Source organism: Sphaeramia orbicularis, chromosome 1, assembly GCF_902148855.1.
Source record: "Sphaeramia orbicularis chromosome 1, fSphaOr1.1, whole genome shotgun sequence".
Lineage (NCBI taxonomy): Eukaryota > Metazoa > Chordata > Actinopteri > Kurtiformes > Apogonidae > Sphaeramia > Sphaeramia orbicularis.
The window spans coordinates 36,475,529-36,500,188 of NC_043957.1; the positions used below are offsets into that span (position 1 = coordinate 36,475,529).

Below are 24,660 nucleotides of genomic sequence, written 5' to 3' on the forward strand. Positions count from 1 at the left end.
AAAAAAAAAAACCTAGAATTAACAACTTAATTTTTTTTCTGTGTTTTAGTGCAAAAAATAACATTAAATTATGAAAAATATTTACATTTACAAACTATCCTGTAACACTGAAATGTGAATAACCTGAACAAATATGAACAACCTGAAATGTCTGTTGAAAATTAAGCACAGTTTTAACAATTTTTCCATCTGTTCCTCAGTGTTTAGTGTCTTTGTAGATCTGATCCATAATGCACATGGAGAAATGATAAGTTAAGGAATAATATTGTTAAATTGCACTAAATTTTCTTACGTTTTTTAATTTGAATTTCAGTTTTTTTGTTGTTGTTTTTTTGGATAGTTTATAAAAGTAAGTATTTTCATAATTTAATGTTTTGGGTTTTTTTTTTTTTTTTTTTTTTACACCAAAACAAAGACAAAAATGTGGAGATGTCATTATTTATAGGTTATTATGCTATAATTTTTCTGGTCCGGCCCACTGCAGATCAAATTTAGCTGAATATGGCCCCTGAACTACAATGAGTTTGACACCCCTGTTTTAGAAAGTATCTGCCCCAGAATAAATGCCATTATATTGTAAATACCTCAGGACTTTTTGGAGAAAAATAAAACCCTTAAAAATCAAATAAATACTCACATATGAGTAAATATATCTGTTTAAAAACACTTTGCACAAATACAAAGTTTCTTTGCCATAATGGTATTTTTACATAGATTTCACAAACTTATTGTGCGTAAAGCTTTGAGTGCATTTGATCTTAATTTCTTCTCATGAATTTGGTCTGAGTGGTGACCAATATGTTACATAAAGCTTAAGAAAAACTGTACCCAGTCAAAACTGATTATGAGACCACCATAAACAAGTTGATTAAACTTTATATGTAAGAGGAAAAGAAGTAAATGTTAATGTATTTCAGAGAAAAACTAGTGGCCCTTAATTGTTTATGGAAGGGTTAGGTCTACAATTCATTTTAGAAATTATCTGCCTCAGATTACATGTGCTAAATGTTATATACTTTAATAAGCTGAGTTGGAAAAGAATTGACCAAAGTGTTGGTTAGGTGATGTTTTTTTATAAAGTGTTATACCACATTATATTATGACTACATTTATAAATCTTCCACTAGAAAGAACCTGTAAAGTGAATGTATTGTAATGTGCAGATGGTGTTTGAAGTAGATCTATTGCTCTGAGACAAACGTTCATTTTGAGTAAAACCCATTTTGTCACTTATTCTCAGAAATTCCCATTTTGAGCCAAGACTGTATCTTGGAAACCACAGACAACCAGCATTTTTCACTAAATATGTCCTTATCAGTAACTCAAACTTGGTTAAGTTTCACTACCATTATTCTGGAGGCATTTTACTTTTAGACCAATTTTCTCAGTTTAAGCTGTTAAAAAAGTACAATGTCATTAATTTTGTTAATTATTAAGTGTAGCAATTTGCATTTATTATGTTAGAGTTGGTATCCAAGCAACATAGCAAATCTTATAACCTTAAGTAAAAAAGTAGAGGCAACTCTAACTTTTAATCCATGCTTAATAAATACAAATGTTTTTTGTTTAAAATACATTTGCCTTAACATTGTACACGACACAAACAGACACTAATAAGATGAAAACTGTTTTACAAGACTGAAATGTCAGCTCATTAGTATTAAATGTTAATGCCTGTCATACTAACAATAATAATAAAAACTTTAAAGTAGCAAATCTTCACATGTAAACAAACTAAGTTGTGTTTTGTTTTGCTCTACTCTATGTTTGCTGGTTCCCGTCAACAATTTGGGTCCAATTGTATTTTTTTGTGAGTGGTGTGAAGGAATATGACATTCTGCTTGCATGTATAATCCTGGTGCCTAGATGACATCTTTAATTCATTATTCATAACTGGTTACTTACCACTCTCCTACTAGTTTGTATACATGTTTTTTTCCCCCCTCATACTGCTGATCTTTCCTTTAAACTCTGACTCCCCCTACTGTACAAACTGTGTCATAACTCTGCCCATCACAATTTTACCCTCATTTCTTCAATATCCTGTTTCTCATCAGGGACTCTCTGCAGTTGTAGCGCTGTAAGTATAAGTGCAAATATGTGATAAATAAATAGTGTGTGCAGAAGGCAGATCAGATAAATGCATTTATTACCCCACCCCCTGAAGGGGAGGCAAGGGGAATTGTTTTGGGTTTGGTTTTTTTTTTTTTTTGGTTCGGTTTGTTTGTTATTGTTTCTTTGTTCACACTCCAGCAGCAAAACTATTGGTTGAATTCGTACCAGATTTGGTCTATAGATTATCAGTGACCCAGAATGGATTGAATTACATTTTGGGAAAGGTAGGTCAAAGTTTCAATGTTTTATGCATTTTTCAAATCCCCCCCCCCCCCCCCCCATTTACTTATGATGGGCAAAATTTCAAATGTCTGTAGCAGCAAAACTGTTGGTTGAATTCATACCAGATTTGTTTTATAGATTGCCAGTGACCCAGAATGGATTGCAGTACATTTTGGGAACAGTAGGTCAAAGTTCAAAATTTTTTTTTAGGAATTTTTAAAATCTTCCCATTTTCATTATAATGGGTGAAATATGTGCAAAGGGCGGGGTTTGTTGTGCCTGGCACCACTTGTTGCTTTCTGTGTTCCTTCATTTACACAGGACGCTGATACTTGTTGTCTAGAAGGTATTCTGTATTCTTGTATTGCCTTTTTGAGTGAGGTTCAAAAGATGTGTAATGCAACAATGCTGAGCTTTAAACTGACTTTTTCCATTATATTGGGTCATGTCAAGCTGCTGACAACTTACGATCAAGGAATCTTTAATCAATGTACTTTACTGCTCTACCTTTTCAGACTTTAGCTATTTGAGTGTTAGGCCTGTTCATATAAATTTTAATGACATATGGTATGCTTTTGTGTTGAATTATTTTGGTCTGTTTCAGCATGACTGAGCATTTTGAGTGATTTGTGTTTGTAAATTATGTTGACATTAAAAAATAGAAATAAAGAAACAAGTTTTAAGATGTGTAAAACCTAACATAAAATGTACAAAAATAAGATCATAACAGCAAAATGTGAGTGTGGCTATTAAAATCCTGTATGAAATTCAAAATACCTGTTGGGTGATGTATGTTGGGAACATTGGATGTTGTGATGAAAGATCTTTATTAGACTAGGGTTTTACTTGCAGTAAGAAAAAAGCTGTCAATGTGAAGACTCCAAAGCCAGATCAGTGGCTGGAAATTGTTTGAAGTTTGTGTAATGAAGAAGTTGAACCAAAGAGGACACTCAACAAAAACTGGAAAAACAAAACATTTATACAAGTCGCACTAAGCCTGCCTGATTGCAACTACATATTATACTGTACTACATGAACTCCAGAAATTTGAGGAAGAAAAAACTTTACCAGTCAATATTGCCTTTGCAGATTAAGACTAAGGATTAAATTTAACCCAAGCATGAGATTATCAAGACATATTTATTGTTATTGAATTAAGGCATTTGATGAAATATAGAACAGCCTTAAAATATTGGCCTCAATAGTACATATTTCTTTGGTAATACAATGCAAAGGTAATATACTTTACCTTAATTTTGCAGCATTCAACACAAGGTGAATGTGTGAATAAAAACTCTTTCTGATGTGCAAAGTATAGCACAAAACAGCACAGCGAGAGCGACTGTAATGGCCCACCACCAACAATCATTACAGTGTAAAACAAGTGAGAAATTAAACATCAACCAAGCTTCATAATCATCCATGGTGGTACTAAAGTTGCATTACAAATTAAACCAACACTGCTCTTCAACCATTTTTTCAATCTTGTGTTTTTTCTCCCGTGTTGGCATTATGGTTGAGGTAAAAACATATGAGAGAGAAAAAAAGTGAGAAAAAAACAGAATCCACAAAAGACTTATACCAGCACTAGTATGTAACTGGATCAAAACTCCCAGAAGACCCATATATGTGCAAAAAAGAAAAAAAAATGCATTAAATGACCAGTGTTTCCCACCAAAACAGTAAAGTTAGAGCAGATAAACAACATCAAGCACAATATTAATGAAACTGTGACGAATCCTCAAAACAGCACTCATTTATAATATATACCTATCAAATAGAAAAATAGGCTGACTACAGTATTTGTAAAGCCTGTGTAGAAAAATATTCCTCACATTCATCCAGTCAAGAAACATTATTTGGCCGATATAGGAAGTTACAATAAGGCTACAAGATGTTTGTGAAAGGGAATACAAGGCTAAATCCATTGTGTGGTAGTCTGCACTGCCTGCATTTTCCTGTAACTGCTGTGGATTGTGGTCAATATGAGAGTTCCCTCTTGCTTGCGTTCACTCGGCCGCTGGTTCAGGCGTCTCCGTCTGCACATCCAGGTCTTCGTCACTGTCCAGGCCGGAGCGGTTCATGGTACGACGTAAGGAAATCGGCAGATCACCTCGTCTTTAAAACAAGTTTTAAACACAGTTAAATCCCAGACAAGTAGAAAAATAGAATGCATTTTCCTTTGACTGGTAAAAAATGGTAACAGGAGCTGACAGACGACATTATGCAACTCATAAGACCAGGAAAATCTTCATGTGTAAAATTGAACTAATACAGAAATAAAAAAACAATTCAGTTCAACTAGTCCCTTTATTAATTTATCTTTAACTTTATATTCATCAATATCATTTGACTGTCAATTTCATTGTGATTTTATTTTTCTATGTTGGGAAATCTCTGAACTGTAAATTGCAGTTATCAGTATAGACTAAAAAAGATTATTTCCAATGTGGTGATTTGTTTCAGCTTTTACAAAAGTTGCTTTTCCATTGACCCTCAAAATGCGCAAATATAACCTGCACATAAAAATTTGCCTAATGGAAAAAACGAAAATTTCACCTAAACTCTCGTTTTTCGATTAAAAGTTTTTGCACTGGCAAAATGCAGTGAATTACATATAGGAAAATACATGATTTATGGTGAAAAATGGAAAATATAGAGGGCAATATTATAATAAATGGTGATAAATCACTTAAGAAAGGTTAAATAGGGGGAAATCATTTGGGAGTTGCCACAAAAGTAGGACTGGGTCTTCATGAGTTAATTGCACCATAATTAAAAGATAAATCAGACTCATTAACTGTTCTGATTTTCAAATGTGGGATAATGGGTAAATGTTTCACACACAGAGGACTGACTCATGAATATTAGAAGCTCTACCTGAGTTTGCTCTTCAGATTGCTGACTTCTCGGTTCATTGCGTCCGCTGACTCGTTGGCGTCATCCAGCTCCCTCTGCAGCTTCCTGCGGGAGGCGTTGGCTCGCGTCACCTCTTCCTCAGACTCCTCTAGCTGACGTTTCAGCTGACGCATTCGGCTGTTCAACTTGTCCACCTGTAGAAAGAGGGTTCACGGCATCAATACAGGAAAAAAAAAAAACAGCACCAAAATCAACAATGAGATTCTTCTCTTCTCCCTTCAGCAAAGCAGAAGAAGGAAACGTGTGACAATTACCTGATCTTTGTATTGTTCAGTGTTGCGCCGCTCATCATCGACCTGTAGCAGCGTTTCCTTCAGCTTCTTCTCTGCCCGTCTGGCCAGTCTGGAGGCCTGCTGACGCTCCCTGAAATGAGCATCAAGAAATCAGTTTCAGTGTCCTGAGACTGCAGAGGAACAAATACAGGCAACACAGAGAGAAATGAAAAGCACTATGCATCTTTCTTGATCAAAAACCCAGATATTAAAGTTTTCATTACAGAAATTGGGGTTCAGTGGTAAAGACCTTTCATTTACTTTACATTAGCAAGTTGTTACACAAACACTCATCACCTGGAATATATTATATCCAAGCAGGACCTTCCTTGTACAGTCTGCACTGTACCATTTCTCATAGTGTTGCATGTTATTTTTATTCTTATTTCCATTACTATTATTGATGGTATTTTTATTATTTATTTGTTTTGTAGTGTTTGTGCATGCTCAGTCTTTTTTTTTTTTTACACTGTAAAACCCTGGACCAGAGGATGAGAGTGAGAGTAGAGGGGTGGAGTGGAATAACTTAATATTTTTCATCATATTAACCTGTACCTTCAAAGAGAAATTTAAGATTATTGTTAATTTCTTATTAATACAGTGAATTAGGGGAACTAAAGCTAAACTGGATTATGACACCCATAAAAGAGAAAAGGTCAGGTTTAGTTTCCAACACCTGTCAAATCACACGGTCCAAATGACACTCACTTTGACTCCATGTCGAGCTGTTCTTCCAGCTGAGCGATCTTAGCCTCCAGGGTGGCAATGGATGACTTGTACTTGGACTTGATGGTGCCTTCAAGCTCCTGCTGCTTCAGCTTCAGCTCCTTGTTCTGACGATCGAGCTGTGAGCGCGTCCCCTCCAGGCGCTGGGAGGTACTGCGCTCTGCAGCCAGCTCTGTGGTCAGCTGCTCACTCTGACGTCACAGACACAGTGGACAGGCTTACTATCTTCAAACTACTACATCATTCAGTTTCCCTGATAATGACTATAAAAAGGTTTTTGATTCTGGTGTTCTGGTTTTAAACAAGTTGTTCCCTCTAGTTTTACTGTGAGGCTTCACATCCATCAGTTAAACTTTATTTGTGTGTAGGTCTTTTTATACAAGTGAATAGTGGTATCAAGATGACTGCGCTAATGAGATGGAACAAGTTTTACATTAATAGACTGAAAAGAAAGATTAAAAAGATGCATACAGTAGGATAAAAATAGAATACTACTCTATAACACAAATATAAAAATAGTGAATAAAACAAGGTGAGAAATGTGCATAAACCATACTTATGCCATCTATACATGTAGCTGGATATCTGGAAAAACATTTTTTGTCATGTATTTTTGCCTTTTATCCACATGAAATCCCCACGATATTGCTCTTTGACATATTTATGCAGGTTCATGCAGATGAAAACTTTTCTGACACTGTTCTGGTATGTGTGATATTACTGTTGAAAAGAGAGGTGGAGAGGCATCCATTTTTATAAATAGCTGTCTACATGTACACATGGCCTTAGTTTTAAGGCAACACTCAGAGCATAAAGGCCACAAGCTACTAACTGCAAAGTTCTATTTCATATCACGCTGAAGTATTACATGTGAGATAAAACAAATACTAATTTACTGGTATTCTTTTTCCACTAAGCTTAGCTGTTATGATTAAAAACAGAGACACTGTGCATTCTCACCTGCAGGTTGGCCCTTCTCAGACGATCATTGACCATCTCAGTGTTGATCTGCTCCTCCTCTAGTTCCTCCTCTAGCTGAGCAATACGAGCTTCCAGTCGTCTTTTCTCATCTGTCAGCAGCGAACTGGGAAAGGATGGAAAGGAGAAGTGACGATTAAAACACCCAAAGACACAGAAGTATAGGTGTTCTTAAATGTACACGTTTTTCAAAAACACAAACTGCAAATGATGAAATCACAAACTTTTCTTAACAATAGTTTCTCTAGGTTTGACTTATTACTGTGCAATCTCAGGAGCCATGGTTTTTCATAATTATCTTGTATGGGTAGATCTTTATTTAAATATTCTACAATGGTGAAGTGTTTTTTGTTGATGGGTTCGTACTTCTTAGTGTTGCTGCTGTTGATTTCTTCCTGGAGCTCGTCTCTCTCGGCCTGAGCCTGTCTTCTAAGTCTTTCTGCTGTAGCCAAGTCCTGCAACAAAACATGGAGTCCATTAACATCTCAATATACGGCCTTATTTCACTAGATAATGGACCTATATGATTAACAGGATTTAAAATAAAGTAAAATGTTTCCAGCAGTTCCTATACTCCTCAACTATGATAACGTAAAAACAAACAAAAACTCATCAAGAAAAAAAATCTTGTCTTACAAATAATGCATTTGTTATCATTATACCTCCTGTAGGTGCAGGGTGTCTGCCTCCATGGCCTTCAGCTTCTTCTCCGTCTCCTTGGCAACGCCAACTGCATCGTCTCTGGCCAAACGCAGCTCATCCAACTCTCGCATCTGTTCTTTCATCAGGGCCTGACAGGTGCACATGCACAGACAGAAACCATCACTATGACATATTAAAGCATCTCTGAGCTCTTAATACTATGCTTGCACTTAATTATTTCACAAAACGGCAAATAAACTAGGATAACATTTTGATGTCTGATGCTAGTCTGTATTAAAGAACTGAGAAGTGATAAGTGCAACTAACCATTTAGTTTTAATTCCAATATCCTTTTAAATGTGCGCAAGGCGTGTGTTGTACCTGCAGTTTTTTCAGCTGTTTGAGAGCGTCATCTCGGGCCTTATTGGCACCATCAATCTGGAGTTCCAGCTCTGCCAAGTCCATCTCCATTTTCCTCTTGGTGGACAGTGCCTGGGTGCGCTGCTTGCGTTCCTCTTCCAACTCAACCTCCATCTCACGCACCTAAACAACAGAAAAAAGGTCTTGTCATTTATATATTTGTGTATACACATTAGCTTTTGTTGAACTGTCTCTTCTTTCAGACCTGTCTAGTGAGCGCCCTCTTCTTCTCCTCTCCCTGCTCGTCTCTGGCCTGCAGGTCTCGGTCAAACTGAGCCTTCATGGCCTGCATGTTGACCTCCAGACGCAGTTTGGCATCCTCTGTGGCCTGCAGTTCATCCTCCAACTCCTCCAGCTGAACCCTCATCTCTTCAAGTTGTTGGTCCATGGCACGTTTTGATCTCTCCAGCTCATGAACCTGTCGATGGGAGATGCACTGGGATAAATGCAGTGTTTCGTGGAAAGCTGTTGCCCTCTTTTTTTGTAACTGCAAGAATTAATACATCGCAACTATTTCCGAACTACTATAGTACATTTAATCTAACTGTCTTGTACAGTGGTAATTGTAGTATTTATTCATTTACATGCATGTTTGGTAACTTTGAGTGTATCTGATGTCTCCTTGCACCTATAATCTAGTATTTTACTGCCACCAAAACATTATAATATTCCTCTTGAATTTCCCTTTAATAAAGTATCCATCTATCTATCCATGTATAATAAACCTCTTCACTTTAATTAGAATCATTTCTGGAGTTGAACGAAGACCAGCAGCAGCATAGATATGTACTTCTTCAAAGCGCAAATTTCCATAATTCATGTAACTTTATGATCCTCATTGATCAACTGTCCTGATAGTATTACACCTAAAACAATATCACACAGTTTGTTATTGTTAGAAAAAGAATTATGATAATCTCTACATTTACATCATTCCTCCACTCAATCATTCATTCATTGTACTATAAACGTTTGAATTTCTTTGTTCAATGTTTTCAAGCATCTGAAACAAAATCTTGACCAAACTGAATTAATTTAATACTTTTCTGTCAGCTGTATCAGTACAACTGTCATTAAGGTAGTATCTTTCTTTTTAAAATGTTTAATGATACCAGACATTCTTTACAGGCGTGGGATATCTCATTGTAGCTTCTATAAATATTTAGGTGAAGCCCTTTATGCTCTTTCCATGTACTTTTTGCATTAGTCTATAGTCTGACCTACGGTTTCGTTGTTTGTCTTGGAAGAATAAAGTATGCTTAATGGTTTGGCAACTGATTCTGACATCATTTTCCCATAAACAGCTCCTTGGGTAATGTCTTCAGTGTAGTGATGTACATGAAAGGTGCAACATTTCTCTGTTTCTAACTATATGCAGAGGTAACGTAAATTAGTTGGGTGCAGTGAAGCTAGATACAACATTAAGGTTAGGACAGTAGGAGTCTATCTGTTCATCTGGTCCCAAAGCTGACCATAGGTGTTTATAATCGTGTGTTTCCCAAGATGTAAACCCACAAATTATTAGTCAGACAACATCCTTATTTAATACGACAAAAGTGTTTCCAGTTACCACCAAATGTCTTATATCCAAACACAGCTTAACGCATCAAAACATGCTAGTGTGGGCTCTTACACTCTTGCCGACATCATCTTTAGAGGAGACCAAGTCCTCCATCTCAGCCTTGAGCAGCTTATTGGCCCGATCCAGCTCATCCTTCAGGTCTGTCATGACCTCCAGGTCACGGGCCAGTGTAAGCGCTCGGGTCTCCTTTTCCCTGGCCTCGGCTTCTGCCTTGTCACGCTCCTCAGCATACTGAGTAGAAATTGTTTTCTCCTCTGCCAGCATCTAGCAAAATGTGAGACCAGGGAACTTTAAGAACATCATCTTCATGCATTTCACAGAACTCTTTTATTACAACATTGTACAGTATTTGTGCAATAACAGAAGTTCAAGTTCTGCTTGGCATCCATTTAGAGCACTATGCATCTTTAGTCATGACAAAAACAACCCACAGTACCTGGTCAAACTTCTTCTGCTTCCTCTCCAGGTTGGAAACCATCTGCCTCACGTTGTCCTGTTCCACTATTTGGTCGTCCAGCTCCTGCTGTAAGCGTTTTTTGGTCTTATCCAGTTTGTCGTATGCTGCGCTCTTCTCCTCCAGCTGCTGCAGAATGTTCTCCATCTCTCGCTGGACTCGCTTGCGTCCCTCCTCTGATGCCTCTAGAGACAACGCATCTTGCTCCTGTTTCTTCTTTAGGTCAGCAAGCTGAAGACAACAGGAAAGTATTAGAAGAAGGTTAATTACATGTGAAATGGAAGAGAGCAGTATTAGGAGGACAAAGAGCTTCTTCTTAGTCATTTACATGTGAGGAGAAGATTAGGGCTTTACAGAGGAGACTGAACCACTATAAACCAACCTGGGTCTGCAGAACGGAGACCTGCTTTTCCACGTTCTTTTTGCTCTCCTCTTCTTCCTCCAGCATCTCCCGCAGACTGTTCTGTTCATCCTCCATCTGCCTGACGCGGGTTGAGAGGGCGAGTTTCTGACGGGTCTCCTCCTGGAGCAGCTCCTACAGTTAAGAGATCAAAATAACATTCAGAAAAAATGTACTTTTTTTAAAGGAGTGATATTTTGCTTTTTTAAATGGAATGATGCATTTTAAACATTTCCCTGTGGTCTACATAAACTGTAAATGCTCTGCTTGGGTCTGAATTCTTCATTAATTCAACTCCACCGGTTCATCTTCAACCTTATTTCTGAGTAATGACACAAGAAAGGTAATTTTGAGCGCTGGCCCTTTAAATGCACATGACCCCACCCCCTTCCACGTTGTTGATTGTACGCTCCATCCCATTCAGCCACTTGTGTTCGTTAATACAACCAGCAACTGAACATTTTAGGTAATCGGCTCAAAGTTTGGACATATTTTCAGTATGGACTACAACCGCTGCTGCTGCTGACAAACAATTCTGTCGTACTCGGAGAAACGTTCGTCAGAAATCTTGACCTTATATGTGCAAATGTCGCGACGTAGCTAGTTATAAAACATAACAAATTAAGAATGAATTGAAACAGGTTGCAGAAATAGATTTTTGCCAAAATTAATACAAAGATAGCTTTGCAGCACCTGCAGCGTTCAAATTCAAACTTCTTGAACTATTAGGGTCCAAATACACAAATAAAGGAACCAAAGACTAATAAAAGTGGGTTTAGCAATACATGACCCCTTTAAACTGTGGAAATCCAGTACCATCAAATTAAAGCTGTAAAGCGCTGCATAAAAAGAAAAAGTACGTGAAAAATGTTAAAAAAAAAAGAATCTAATTGGATTACAGACATGATGTTCCAAGTTGCAAGCTGACACTTGTGTTGGAAATCTGTTCTGTCCCATTTTGTTACATTGTTAGAGATTAAGGCTATATATTTGAATACAAACTTATTAGAATTTTTAAAAATGTGCATTAGCCATCAAAATAAACGCTAAGCAGCAGTGTTAATAATCATTTTTAAGTTCTTGTACTCATACCTGTGTATCCTGCAGCTGGGATTCAACCGTAGACAAGTCTTTGCTGGATTTGATGCTCTTGCCTTCTGCTTCACTCAGGAGGCTGTTGACGTTGTCGAGCTCCGACTGAACAGCGAACAAACAGAATAAATGGTCAAATGGTCTTCAACAGCAAGAGAGGTTGTATTTGTCCGTTTTCTGCTGCCACTGTACCTGCATCTTGGCCATCTTTTCAGACAGCTCCTGCCTCTGCCGCTCAGTTTCTCCGAATTTTGTCTGTAACTCTTGAACCTGGGATTCGGCCTTTTTGCGGCGATGTTCTGAGTCCCCTTTGCTTTGTGTTAGAGTCTTCAGCTCAATCTGCAGCTCATTCCACTCACTCTCCAGGGCCTGCTTGGCTTTTTCCACTGACACTTTATTCTGCAGGAGCAGTAGATGTCAGAGCACGTTACTACTGCAATTCAGATGTTTGCAGAGCATCTTTTCTCATCTGAACACTTTCACGTTACCCTTTTAGCTTGTTCCAGCTGTTCGTTGAGCTCGTCAAATGCCTGATTGTGTTTCTGCCTCATGTCAGCCATCTGCTGTTCATGGATCTTAGCGTCTTCCTCCAAAGTCTTCTTAAGTTGTGCAACCTCTGTCTCACGCTTTGATCTGGATGCGAAAAAAATACAGGGCATTACTCAAAGTACCTACATATTCTTTTTATTTTTATGCAAGTCCTTATGTAGGATCAACAATGTAAGTTAGTTCAACCTTCAACATGTACAGCCATAAAATGGACCACATTATGTATATACCATTTTATGATTTCATGTAGGTTTTGAAGGCAGAACCTTTACCTTGTATGGGAGTATTATCACAATGTACTTATACTTCAGTACAGTTCTGAATACACATTCCACTGCTGTTTGTACGATGCATATACATGACAAACATGCAGAGGAAAAACATTAACTCAAAACAACTTTTTAGTAATTTTGAGGGTAGAAATTGTGATTGTTCATTGTTCTTTGCATTAAATCTTAAACACACACAGGACGTCGGTTTAAGCCTGTCAGTCACCTGAGCTCCTGCTGTGCTGCAGTGGTGTCCAGAGTGTCTTCCAGCTCCGTCTTCAGGGCCTCCAGCTCCTCTCCAAGGTCTCTGCGGTGTTTCTCAGCCTTGGTGCGAGCCTGTCTCTCCAGCTCCAGATCCTCCTGCAGTTCAGAGATTTGAGCCTCCAGCTCCCTGATCTTCTTGTGGGCCATGTTTTTGGCTGCAGCCTCCTCCTCAATCCTAAAAAGAAGACAAAATAAATTGATGAAAATTAATGTACATATGTTAATAGTAACCACAAGCTAGTCATCACTATTTTTTGTTAATCTAAATTAGTGTATGTACTCATACGGTGTCTACCGTGTGTTTTTAACTATTAAATCACATCTTAATCATTAAAAAGCTTCACTGATTTTCCAACTCCTGCTGAAGTAGAAAACTAAATATAAGATGGCAGTTCTAACCTGGCCAGTGCAGCATGGAGTTCCTCCTCCTTCTTAGCGAGCTGAGCTCGAAGTTCAGCAATCTGAGCCTGCAGATCTGCGATCTGGTCATTAAGCTCAGTGGAGTCTCCTTCCAGCTTACGACGGTTTTTCTCCAGTTCCTGACGCTGTTTCTCCTCTTTTCTTAAACGATCTAGCGTTTGAAGTGACACAAACAGAAATTTTGATATTACAAGGAATCTGGTAAACAAATCCATGCTTAGAAAGAGATCTAACAAGTAAAAATATAAAAACAAACTACATTTTTACTTATCACTGCAAAAAAAAAAAAAAATCAGCTAACACAATACTTGCCTTCTAAATCTGTGATCATAGCTTCATGTTTATTCTTCAGTTTTTGCAAGCACTTAGACTTCTCCTCTTCTTCAGCCAGATTGGTGGTAAACTCAGAGATACGCTCTTCCAGCAGTTTCTTCTCCTGAAGATCCAATGACATGGGTAGTTTTCATTTAGTTTCCTTTTGAGATAAACCTTTTTACAGCTTCACTAAATATTTAAATGTATTGGATGCTTTTTTAAGTTGATCACAGGTTAAACTAAAATAAATGTAAAGTTACAACTGTACCTTGTTGAGCTTGTTGTTCTGGTCATCCAGTATCGCCATGTTCTCCTCAATCTCTTTTAGCTTGCTGTCCATGTTCACCTTCTCCAGCTGAAGCTTCTGTCGGGCTGCCTCCTCTTCATCCAGCTGCTGCTCCAGGTCCTAAAAGAACAAGCACATTTTTAAAAGGTTGCCATTTTTTTTTTTTTTTTTTTTTGCTTTTTAAATGATTTAACTGAATATCATATATCCCAGAAAACCTTCTCTAACCGTGATGTTCTGCTGCATCTTTTTCCTCTCCGTGTGCATCTGGGTGACCCTCTCTTCTTCCTCCTCCAAACGAGACTCCAGGTCATGCAGGATCTCCTCCAGCTCCTGCTTCCTGGTGGCCAGACGAGCTCTCATCTCCTCTGCCTCAGCACACAGTTCGGTCTCTGCCTGGAGCTGCTCTTGGAGGGCTAGTTTCTCAGAGTGCAGCTGAGAGGGGGGAAAAATACAAATGAACGTAAATCTACACATGTACTGGCCCATTCACAGAAGTTTAAAGTGACTCTGGTTTTAACCTGATAACTATATTGGTCCAACTTCTACCTGTTGATGCTTTAACTCCAATTCTTGAAGATGTTCCTCAGCCTGTAACTGTTTCTCCTTCACTTTGACCAGCTCCTCCTCTTTGGCCAGCATCTCCTCCTCCTGTCGAGTCACCTGCAGCAGAGGCTTCACCTAGAGGGAAAAGAAAAATACACCCAAACGTATAAAAACAGGTTTGGGAATTACAGAGTTGGGTCTCATCTGTCTTCTGTTTTGTAAATATGTATATGCCTATAGAATTTTATTACTTACCATTATTATTTTTATCTTTGGGTCCAATCAAGTGGTAACACGTGGACACATTTCATGTTCAACAGTCTCTGTCATGTAAGCGGAGTAACTTATATGCATGTATTATACATATTTGAGTGGGTAATTATGAGCACTTTAACATTATGTATAACAAAATTTGGGGAGATAAAATTTTTATGTGAAAAATGTCAAATTACTGCTCGTGAAGACATGGACTTGAAACAAACATCAATTTTTTAAGCTTTACGCAAACATTCAAAACATGCAGGTCTCGACAGAAATTGATATGAAGTAGGACAAAACCTTTTAGATATTATGCTCAACTATGCTGAAAATAAATTTTGAGTAAAATATTGAAAAGCCTCTGTTTTATTGACATGAGAACATGATAACATCTGGACAGGCTGCAATAGTAACACATGGATGACTCTATACCATTGTATGCATCACCCAAAATGTTGACTTATTTTTTTAGAACAACAAGCCAGATATAATCACAATGCTTTATTTAATGTATTTAATACTAACATAGTGTCATTTACAATTTGTGGTGGTCCATACTGATATGGGTAAATTACAAATAGAGTCATTTCTCGGTAACAGTTCACAGATAGTCTTTAAATGTGACAGATTTAATACATTTTCAGATTTTTTAGATATAATTTTTAGCATCAAATTGAAGCTATATTTTTATGTTTGAGGCATGGCTATGGTGTAAAAAGTACAATTGATAAAACTGGTTGTAACTTTTTTTCCTACAAGTGGAACTTTAAAAAGGATAACAGTTCCATAAAATACAGATCTTTAGCTAAAAAATGAGCCCACTTGATAAATGATGTGTGCAAATTTACTTTTTCATGTTGATGTTCACTTTCGCGTGATCGGACCCCTTTATATTGTTTGTCTTTTGCACTACTTTTATGCATGCACATGTTTTCTTCCACTTTATTCTGTTGCTGCTTTGACCAGTGAATTTCCCACTTGTGGGATCAGAAAAGTCTTCTATTCCAAGTGCAGGGTGGACATTAGTTCACTGTTATGCCTCACCTTGGTGAAGAGCCTCCACCACTGCCAGTTCCTGAGTTTAAGATAAGCAGCACAGTTTCTTTGGATGACTTTCATGGCCGTCAGCTGCTGCTGTCTCTTGGCAAATGCTCTGAAATGTAAAAATAAATCAAGTCACTAACAATAATGAGTGTTTTCCATGTATTCCAAAGGATTTTCATTTGCAGATGTTGATTGACTTTATTCTTCATACTTGCGAGCCACGTATCCTCTGCACCAAGCCTGAAAGCTGATGATGACGTCGGTGATCTTCATGTCTCGCTCCTCCTCCAGGTGGGCGAGGACTCCGGCCCTGAAGAAAACTTTACTTTGACCGATGCGGTACAGGTTCGGGTCCAGCTCTAAGGCTTCGATCTAAGTGGGAGAAGAAAGAGGTGATTCAGTAACAACAAATGATGGAGAAAAGGGTCATTGTTTCTTATTAAATCTTACGGGTCTGAGCCTATTTTGGCCATTTTTGAGTACTTTTGATTTGGCCTTTATATACTATATAAAGAAATGTTTACTATACCCATGTTTGGTATCTTTTTTTTCAGCACAACTTCATCTATCTCATTTGCCTATTATTATTTTTTTATTTTAACCAATCATATCAATGCAAAAAGCCAAAAAACACACAAAAAATATAAAATCCAGTTCGAAAAATTTATATAATTTATTGCATAAATATGAAAAAGATGCTCAACAAACCTTTTCAAAGGCTTTAAAAATGAATATTGGTTCCAAATATTAGGTATATAAAATCCAAATTGTAATAAATTAAAACTATACTCAAATATTTGACATAAAAGCATATCTTTAAATAGGCCTTTTCTCTGGTTTTCTTTCCGGTGGGGGTCATTCCCACCCTTACCTGTAATGCTACTGCAGTCTGTGGATTAGAATCCACAGCCAGTTTTTTCGTTTTGAAAAAGGACAAAAAAAATGACGTAGATATGAGATATGGTCAGAAATCTAACACCCCCCCACCTCATTTTCATACTTTTATTCACATTTGCTCTGGTTTCTAAACATTATATCTCTGGTTGTATTTGCTCTATCAACATTAAATAAAAAGTGGGAGAGTGTTTCAAGTCCACTTTCAAATGCAGTTGTCCTCAGTGGTCTACCTGACCAACTTCCAACATTACAATGTGTTGAAAATGTGTGATTTAATCATGGGGCTGTACCCGCGGACCCCTAAAGGTTAAACTAATTTAGTGTTCATACCATGAGCGCGCTGGCTTGCTTGCCATCCATAAAGCCTTTTGGAATTGCATTTGGAGTGAGGATTTCATACCTGAAAGAGAAGAGGTTTATCAAGGACTATGACTTTCTTTCAAAAATGTTTTTTTAGGGAAGACACTTGGGCCAATTTGCAGACTTGGTTAAGCAGGTTTGGGCATTTTTACTGGTGTGGTTTTATCCCTTTAGTATTTTTCTGAGTTATCATTAATAACTATCATATTTGAAAGCTTCACTGAGACCTTCATTGTGTGTTTAATAAAATTCAACAGTAAAAAGGAAAGCGCTACCTCTGTCTGAACTCCTGGAAGACGATGCGGTTGGGGAAGCCCTGTCTGCAGATACGAATCCCCTCTAGGACTCCATTACATCTGAGTTGGTCCAGAACCAGGTGCGGCTCCAGTTTACCTGCCTGAAAGTTGAAAATAAATGTATAAGAGCGATCACTAGCAACAGAACATCTGAATGAAGTGCTAATCTCACATTGAGTTTAACGCCCTCTAACAGGTACCTTTTTCTCGTGGTTGGGGATGATGCAGCGGACAAAGTTAGGGTTGGTGTTCCTCAGCGTGTCCATAAGGTTAGTCAGCTGTTCCTTGTACAACTGGCCCACAGTGCGAAACATGCCTTTGCGGGTTTTGAACGCACCGTGCATCGAGTCTGACATTCCTGCCACCTTATCTAAGCCGACAATACGGTCCACTGTACGGACGCAGGAAAAAATAAACACGTTTCTGTCATTTCTTCTGCATGAAAACAAAAACATATCCTGACCGTGCTGAAATAACACCAGATTAAATACATACTGTATGAAACAATCTCTGTTTTATAACAAATTAAATCTTGTTTTGGTGAAATTATGAAGGAATCACATCAAAAAGCTTCACAAACAGACATGTTGTATTCTTTTCTCTCACATTGGACACAAAGAACAGATGAACTGTTACTGAAAATATTATTGATGCAAGTGATATTTTTAAAACATACAGTGTGGTACTCATAGGAAACTTTTAGCTAATTTCAGTCACACCACTTACTGTCTCTCCAAAGGTCAGCAGTGAATTTATCTGTGGAGTTGTTGAGCAAAGCAGCGACACACTCATTCAGAGGATCCATGTTTTTCATCAGCCATTCGTCTGCTTTATAGTCCACCTGCACCAGGGGACATATACATTTATACTGCAGAGATACACAACCTAGGCAGTTAAGTAATTGAATTAAGGATTCATTTAGAATAATGCCCGAGTTAATAGTGTTCCTCGCATCAGAGAATGAATTATATTATAATTATCCTAATTTAATGTAAGGAAATGTCTTCTTTAAATGAACAAAAAAAAATATGTTTCAAATTCAGGAAGCCTATCACCACTTTATTAAATTTAAAAAAAGCACAAAATATTTTTTGAAACTATTTATACAGGATTATAACTACAGGAGAGTTGAGAGGAGCTTAATAAGACTTGATCATCTCTAAAAATTCAGTTTGTGAATTTAACACATCATTCATTCATCACCAATTCACTTTAAGACACAGCCTTATTCATATTCTTATTAAGTAACCATAACAATAAATACAAGCTGAACCGAGTGCATCTAAATGAAAAACAATAATAGAAGAAATGCAAGGCTGAGATGCATGCATTGGAAAGTTCATCTAGGATGACTGACATGATTGGAGAGAATATCAGCTTGTTCCACTATGACATAAAGACACAGGACAATGGCCTCTGAACAGGTTTTTCTGCCTGTGTTGATCAGTAGTGAAAACCGCAGAGAACCGAGAGTCATTTTTAGACATCAATCTCAAAGAACAATGTAAGCCAACAATGTATTACAGGAATAGGACAAAAGTTGTTTCCAGTCTTGTCTTGATATGGCAATATTCAACAATACTTAGAGGAAAACGTCTTGATGACTGTGAACCCTTACGGTCAACAGTTACTGTCACTGACCTTTCCAGCATAGTGGAAAATGCAGAAATCAACGTCATCCTTTAGTTTTTTGGGTTTCTGGAACTTGGGGTGCCTCCCCTGCTCCTGGACCACTTTCTCCACAAAGGTCTTGTCTGTAGCTTTGGGAAACCAGCACTCCTCATCCAGCAGAGCTAGGATACCTGGTGGACCGGCCTGTGAAGAGACGATACAGGAACACACATCACTCAGAAGCTAAAACTCACTGATGTAATAACCACTTGTACAGTCACATGCCTGAACTTGTATTAAACATCTGTTTGCTGCTGAAAACGCAGGCTGCCACTTCACACAATATTAACTCAGAGTTAAAACAAATCCTGCCAGTGTTATTGTATCTTATGAGCCTCGAAAAAGAAAAGTGAAGACATTACAGGCTTTTCAATGAGGTCGATGCAGGGCTGCAGGTCGAGGCCGAAGTCGATGAAGCTCCACTCGATGCCCTCCCTCTGGTACTCCTCCTGCTCCAGGATGAACATGGTGTGGTTGAAGAGCTGCTGCAGCTTCTCATTGGTGTAGTTGATACAGAGCTGCTCAAATGAGTTCAACTGTGGGAGAAAGTTAGAGTGGTGTTATGAAAGTAGAATCACAGATAACACATGCTGAGAAAACAAAACACCATGAGTGAATACTGAATACAGCTACAGCACAGAGGATGCCCTCTGCTCAAATCTTCTGGCACTGTCACCACTTCAGCAACAGATACTCAACCTCTAAGGGTGGAATCACAGAGTAACTTCTGATATGATACTGTCAAAATCAGAATCGTCTTTATTTGGTTAGTACGTGAACACATAGAAGGAATTCTTTGCTGATAGATATTCATTCATTCATTTTCTGAACCTGCTTTATCCTCACTAGGGTCACGGGGGTCGCTGGAGCCTACCCCAGCTACTTATGGGCAAAGGTGGGGTACACCCTGGACACGTCACCAGTTCATCACAGGGCTGACATACATGGACAAACAGTCACTCTCACATTCACACCTATGGGCAATTTAGATTAACCAATTAACCTATCAGTGCATGTCTGTGGATGGTAGGAGGAAGCTGGAGTATCCGGAGAGAACCCACGCAGACATGGGGAGAACATCGACCAGTGATGGAATCGAACCAAGGACCAAGAGGCAACAGTGCTATCCACTGCACCACCGTGTCGCCCTCAGACCCGATAGATATTGTCTCTAGTAAATTATGAATACAAGATCTAATAAAAAAAATTTAAGGAACATAAAATAAGAAAAAAAGAAACTCTACATACATATAAACTCTATATACGTAAAGACACAGTATCAGTATATTTAGTAATTGTGCAATTTTTGCGCAACTGTGAATAACCAGGGTGTTAATTGTTTCTTTAAAATGACTTCCATCACAATACATTCTCAACTATAACCATATGTGATATTTCAGCACACAACAGCAGACAAACATCAACAATACATCGCAATCTTTGCAAGTGAAGAGTAAGGAGAATATGCCTTAAACAGGAGCAGGAAATACATATGTATTCACTGTATCGTGGTGCCAGTTTGACAGAACTGGTCAACAGATTATACTTTCTGTTTAACATGTATACTCATTGCAGTTTCCATGTACAGTCGTGCCATGAGCTTTAATGGTGCTGGTGTAGTGATGGCGTCACCACAGGTATGGAATCTGTCTTTATATAGCTGTAAATGAGTTACCTCAAAGATCTCAAATCCAGCGATGTCCAGTATGCCGATGAAGGACGCTCCCTGCCTCTTGGTCTTGTCCAAGGCTTTATTGATTCTCATGACGAGCCAGCGGAACATTCTCTCGTAAGAGGCTTTGGCCAGAGCCTCGACGGCGAACTCGGCCTGCTCCTGAGTCTGGGCCTTCTGCACATAGTCCCTGCCAACCTGGACCACATGACAGGAGGGTGGAATGTTTACTTACAGGGACGGAGACCATCATTACAAACTGTAACTGACCAGTGGCGGTTCAGTTATAAATGTCTGTTTAGTCACCGCTGTTGTCTGAACTGTGTATGTTTGCCTTCCACAAAACTCTCAAATAGGTAATGTCACTGGTACTGAATGAGCCTTTGTGAACCATTTGTTATGCCGACCTTGATTCTGGGAGACAGAATGGCCCGTGTGAATTCAGTCACGTTGATGCCAAGCAGATGACACACTTTCTGAGCAGCTGGGGGTGAAACAGGGGATATTGATGGATGAATGTGTGGTGACATCATGAGCAGATGATGTTGAAATTGTGCAAACTGAAATGTATACCAGTGTCATCGGGCATGGAGGCCTGGTCAGAGTGTCGCTCCTTCTTGAAGGTCATGTTCCCCAACTGGAGAACAGCTGACACCACCTTCAACAGACCTGAAGAGACAGTGACAGACAGGAGATGCTTTAGAAACAAACAAGTGATGCCAGGTACAACAAACCCCGCCCCCTTGCATGTATTGTAGCTTATTTTGGAATGGATCCAGCTGATGTCAGCTAAGCAATTGCCTCTATATACGTGGCAAGTTTGAGGTAAATTGAAACAAAATGGATGTTTTTATAGGGGTAATAATGAATAAAATAAAACCATCAGGAACTAAAAACCTAAATTAATTAGCACTGATCCAAATGAAAAAGGAAAGGAGCCCATGTTACCTGTCCTTTCGTCTTCTGGGATGCCCATGATCTGAAACGCGTCTATGGTCTCGGTGAACATGTCCTTATCCTGTTGGCCTGGGATTGTCAGGTTTCCATTGGACAGGAAACGGTACTTGCTGTATTCCTCCAAACACAACTCGGCTAAAAGGGAAAAGGACAGCAAAAAGAGGGAATGATTGGTCAATAATGATCATTCAGTCTTCATAACATTATGAGGACACTGGAAATATGACCACACTGTATCGTATTGTTGACTCTACTGAAGACCGAAACGGCCATAGTCATAGTGGTCTACATCTGTTACTTCCTCTGTTCTTTGAACAGTCTGTCCCTCTTAAACTGTAAATCATATTTTGCAACTTTCTGCAAGTTTCAACCTGAACTTTTAATCTGGTGGCACAGTTTATCACATCCATGTTAGATGAATTAACTTTGGTGCTCACAGCGCAGCTTGTCCCCTGCTCCTGTCAACAAGTAGTAGAAGATGTGGAAACTCCTCTCATCTTTAGCTTGTCTGATGGCTCGAGACTTCTCCAACAGGTCTGAAAAAGTCTCAGTCAAGGAGAAAAACAAAAAGGCACCACAACAAACAAAGCTATACTCCAAAATTAAGAGTAGAAATGAGTCAGAAACACAAATGGGCCAAAACAAAGGCCTGCAAGAGCCCTGAAGAAAACAAATTCATCTCTGAAGTAGTAAGAGAGCTTTTAGTTTGTATAAGCATTAAAATGAACTAAAGCTTAAAACTTTATCTGAGGGTACGTGCTTGCCCCTTTTCCCTTTATGGATCAAAAATGGTATTTAAAGGATACAAGTTTCAATGTTGGCTCCAACAATATACCCGTTGACATCAAAGTTAATCCTGATAAATTTTCCCTGTAAGAGAGAATAGTCTTCATAGTACAGAAAAAACACACAGAGTGGCATAATCACCTGTTAAAAGCACTTATTGCATCCTTACAAATCTTGAAGAGTTGTCATTCTTGACAGTCTTAGCATTGCCAAAGGCCTCCAGGATGGGGTTTGCTTGCAACAGTTGTTTCTCCAGTTCCCCCTAACAGAGAAAAACAGCATTAGAGCATACGGTAAAAGTGTCCTATGTGGCTTTATTTATCTTTCGATCAAATATGAGTTGGGCAGTCATTTTTAATCATGCATTTAGCTCAACCTTTCAAATACAGGCATAAACTGTGTGCAATAACTCATTCATCTTATAAAAGAAAGGGTAGCATATTCAAAAGAATTACTTCAGGCCATGTTATCATTGCTCAATCAACTACACACACACATATATAGAGCAACACACTGAATCAAGCACATTCCTCCACACATTCCCGCAGCACAGCAAGCCCACTCAAGCACAAAAACCCTGTAGAACCATCCATGTCCATGCGGGCACAAACAAGAAAGACAAAAAACACACAGGCGGGTTAGCAAAGATCCCCTAAAGGAAATGCAGGAGTGTTCAATGATACCTCAAACAACTGGTAAAAGTACAGCACAATAACCACTATTATCAGAGAGGGCAGACTGAATGAGATGGTTTCAGCCACTCTGGTCTTGAACTAGACTTCATGTAATGGTGGAGTTCAGATTTAGAGCTGCAACCGATTAATCGACTCAAAGTGATCCAAAAAAAATCATTCAACCACAATTCTCCTCAATCAAAGCTTTGTTTCTTTCATTTCTCTGCTGTTAAACATTGGTTACACCGTTGTGTTTACCATGGACGCTTATTGTGACGCACAAAGAAGCTTCAATTAAGGAAACTGCAATAGAAAATTTCCCTTCAATCAATTCAAGTCGATTAATGGAATTGTGAATCTTTGCATTCGCTTCAAGCACCTAATCGATTGATCAGTTGCAGCTCTATTCAGATTTACTGTTGAAGTTGGAAGTTTACAAACACATTGGCTAAACGTAGTCAAACTCAGGTTTCTTTCTTTATTTTTTTAATTTCGACTTATGATGTTCCATTTCTTCAGCTACTTTATGTTGATGATGTGACATTTCAGAATAATCGATTTTATCTGAAAGTGTTTAGCCTAAAAGCTTCTGGGAATTGATCCTGTATAATTTGGCTAACTATCATTACTAGGACCCTGCTTCCTTCCATTTGTTATCACTGGAAAACCTAAAGAAATCAGCCAAGACCTTCACAGCTGTTGATCTGTTCAGGAAGGATGTAAGTAGTGACTCCTAGAACTGAACAGATTATGGTGCAACAGGTTCATAAACATCCAGAACAACAGTTATTGAACTGGTAAAGATGTGAGGAGAGACGTGCATGGTCAGAACATGAAAGGCTGTATTTGAAGAGGAAGTCAGAAGTCTAAAACCAGGATGACAAAGGTTTATAAATGACCACCGACAGATCTGAGCTTCGGAGGAATGTTTTCTATGACAGTGTTGTGTGTTATGCACCAGGGGTGGAGTGTCAGCATTGTGGGGCCTAGTTATCTTCATACTACTTTTCATTTGTGAAGATGTAAAAATATGTGGAGATTCTGAACCTTCATCTAGAAACATAAGCCATGAAACTAACAACACTGTTCAAGGCTGACAGGGTCAACATTCAATCAGTGTAATGACAAAACTGTGGCTTTTGTTATAGTTATTCTGATGCTTCACATATTCAAAGTAAAGCAGCTGGGCTAACTAAACTAACAGAGACAGAGTCAAAGGAAGCACTGACAACTGTGTAAAACCGTTAGGCTGACATGTATGCAAAAGTCTGAAGGCTGCTGCGTTTTTGTTGTTTTTCCTATTCAAACCATATGGAAAACACTTTATTACCTCCGCCAAGGATGTTTTCATCGGGGTTGGTTTGTCTGTTAGCAAGATACTTAAAAAAAGTTATGAACAGATTTTGATGAATTTTTTAGGAAATGTTGATACTGGTGCAAGGACCAAATTATTAAATTGTGGTGGTGATCGGGGTGGGGGGGTGCTGATCTGCCTTGGTGGAGGTTTGCGGTCTCTGAGTGCTTTTCTAGTTATAATATAAGTCAAGTGCTTTGTCTTGGAAACATCAAATCTT

At 38.4% G+C, this 24,660-nt stretch overlaps 1 protein-coding gene across 2 annotated transcripts in view; it reads right to left on the reverse strand.

The window, feature by feature from the left end:
* Nucleotides 1-3,458: 3,458 nt before the first annotated feature.
* Nucleotides 3,459-24,660, reverse strand: part of LOC115421091 (myosin-9-like) — a 30,984-nt gene continuing 9,782 nt past the window's right edge. For both annotated transcript variants that reach the window (XM_030136816.1, XM_030136808.1), the window contains 36 exons: nt 22,582-22,674; nt 22,433-22,496; nt 22,064-22,162; nt 21,618-21,761; nt 21,243-21,338; nt 21,077-21,153; nt 20,673-20,867; nt 19,360-19,533; nt 18,968-19,141; nt 18,053-18,167; nt 17,527-17,717; nt 17,306-17,427; nt 17,001-17,070; nt 15,985-16,145; nt 15,774-15,882; nt 14,475-14,606; nt 14,154-14,360; nt 13,908-14,045; nt 13,637-13,760; nt 13,304-13,475; nt 12,867-13,079; nt 12,311-12,455; nt 12,015-12,221; nt 11,823-11,927; nt 10,713-10,865; nt 10,313-10,561; nt 9,928-10,140; nt 8,500-8,712; nt 8,256-8,417; nt 7,895-8,023; nt 7,599-7,687; nt 7,215-7,338; nt 6,237-6,445; nt 5,511-5,619; nt 5,218-5,390; nt 3,459-4,455 (listed from right to left, as the gene is read on the reverse strand). In XM_030136816.1, coding sequence (XP_029992676.1) covers nt 4,347-4,455; nt 5,218-5,390; nt 5,511-5,619; nt 6,237-6,445; nt 7,215-7,338; nt 7,599-7,687; nt 7,895-8,023; nt 8,256-8,417; nt 8,500-8,712; nt 9,928-10,140; nt 10,313-10,561; nt 10,713-10,865; nt 11,823-11,927; nt 12,015-12,221; nt 12,311-12,455; nt 12,867-13,079; nt 13,304-13,475; nt 13,637-13,760; nt 13,908-14,045; nt 14,154-14,360; nt 14,475-14,606; nt 15,774-15,882; nt 15,985-16,145; nt 17,001-17,070; nt 17,306-17,427; nt 17,527-17,717; nt 18,053-18,167; nt 18,968-19,141; nt 19,360-19,533; nt 20,673-20,867; nt 21,077-21,153; nt 21,243-21,338; nt 21,618-21,761; nt 22,064-22,162; nt 22,433-22,496; nt 22,582-22,674 — 5,259 coding nt within the window. In that variant the 3' untranslated portion in view covers nt 3,459-4,346. The remainder of the gene's footprint in view (nt 4,456-5,217; nt 5,391-5,510; nt 5,620-6,236; nt 6,446-7,214; nt 7,339-7,598; nt 7,688-7,894; nt 8,024-8,255; nt 8,418-8,499; nt 8,713-9,927; nt 10,141-10,312; nt 10,562-10,712; nt 10,866-11,822; nt 11,928-12,014; nt 12,222-12,310; nt 12,456-12,866; nt 13,080-13,303; nt 13,476-13,636; nt 13,761-13,907; nt 14,046-14,153; nt 14,361-14,474; nt 14,607-15,773; nt 15,883-15,984; nt 16,146-17,000; nt 17,071-17,305; nt 17,428-17,526; nt 17,718-18,052; nt 18,168-18,967; nt 19,142-19,359; nt 19,534-20,672; nt 20,868-21,076; nt 21,154-21,242; nt 21,339-21,617; nt 21,762-22,063; nt 22,163-22,432; nt 22,497-22,581; nt 22,675-24,660) is intronic.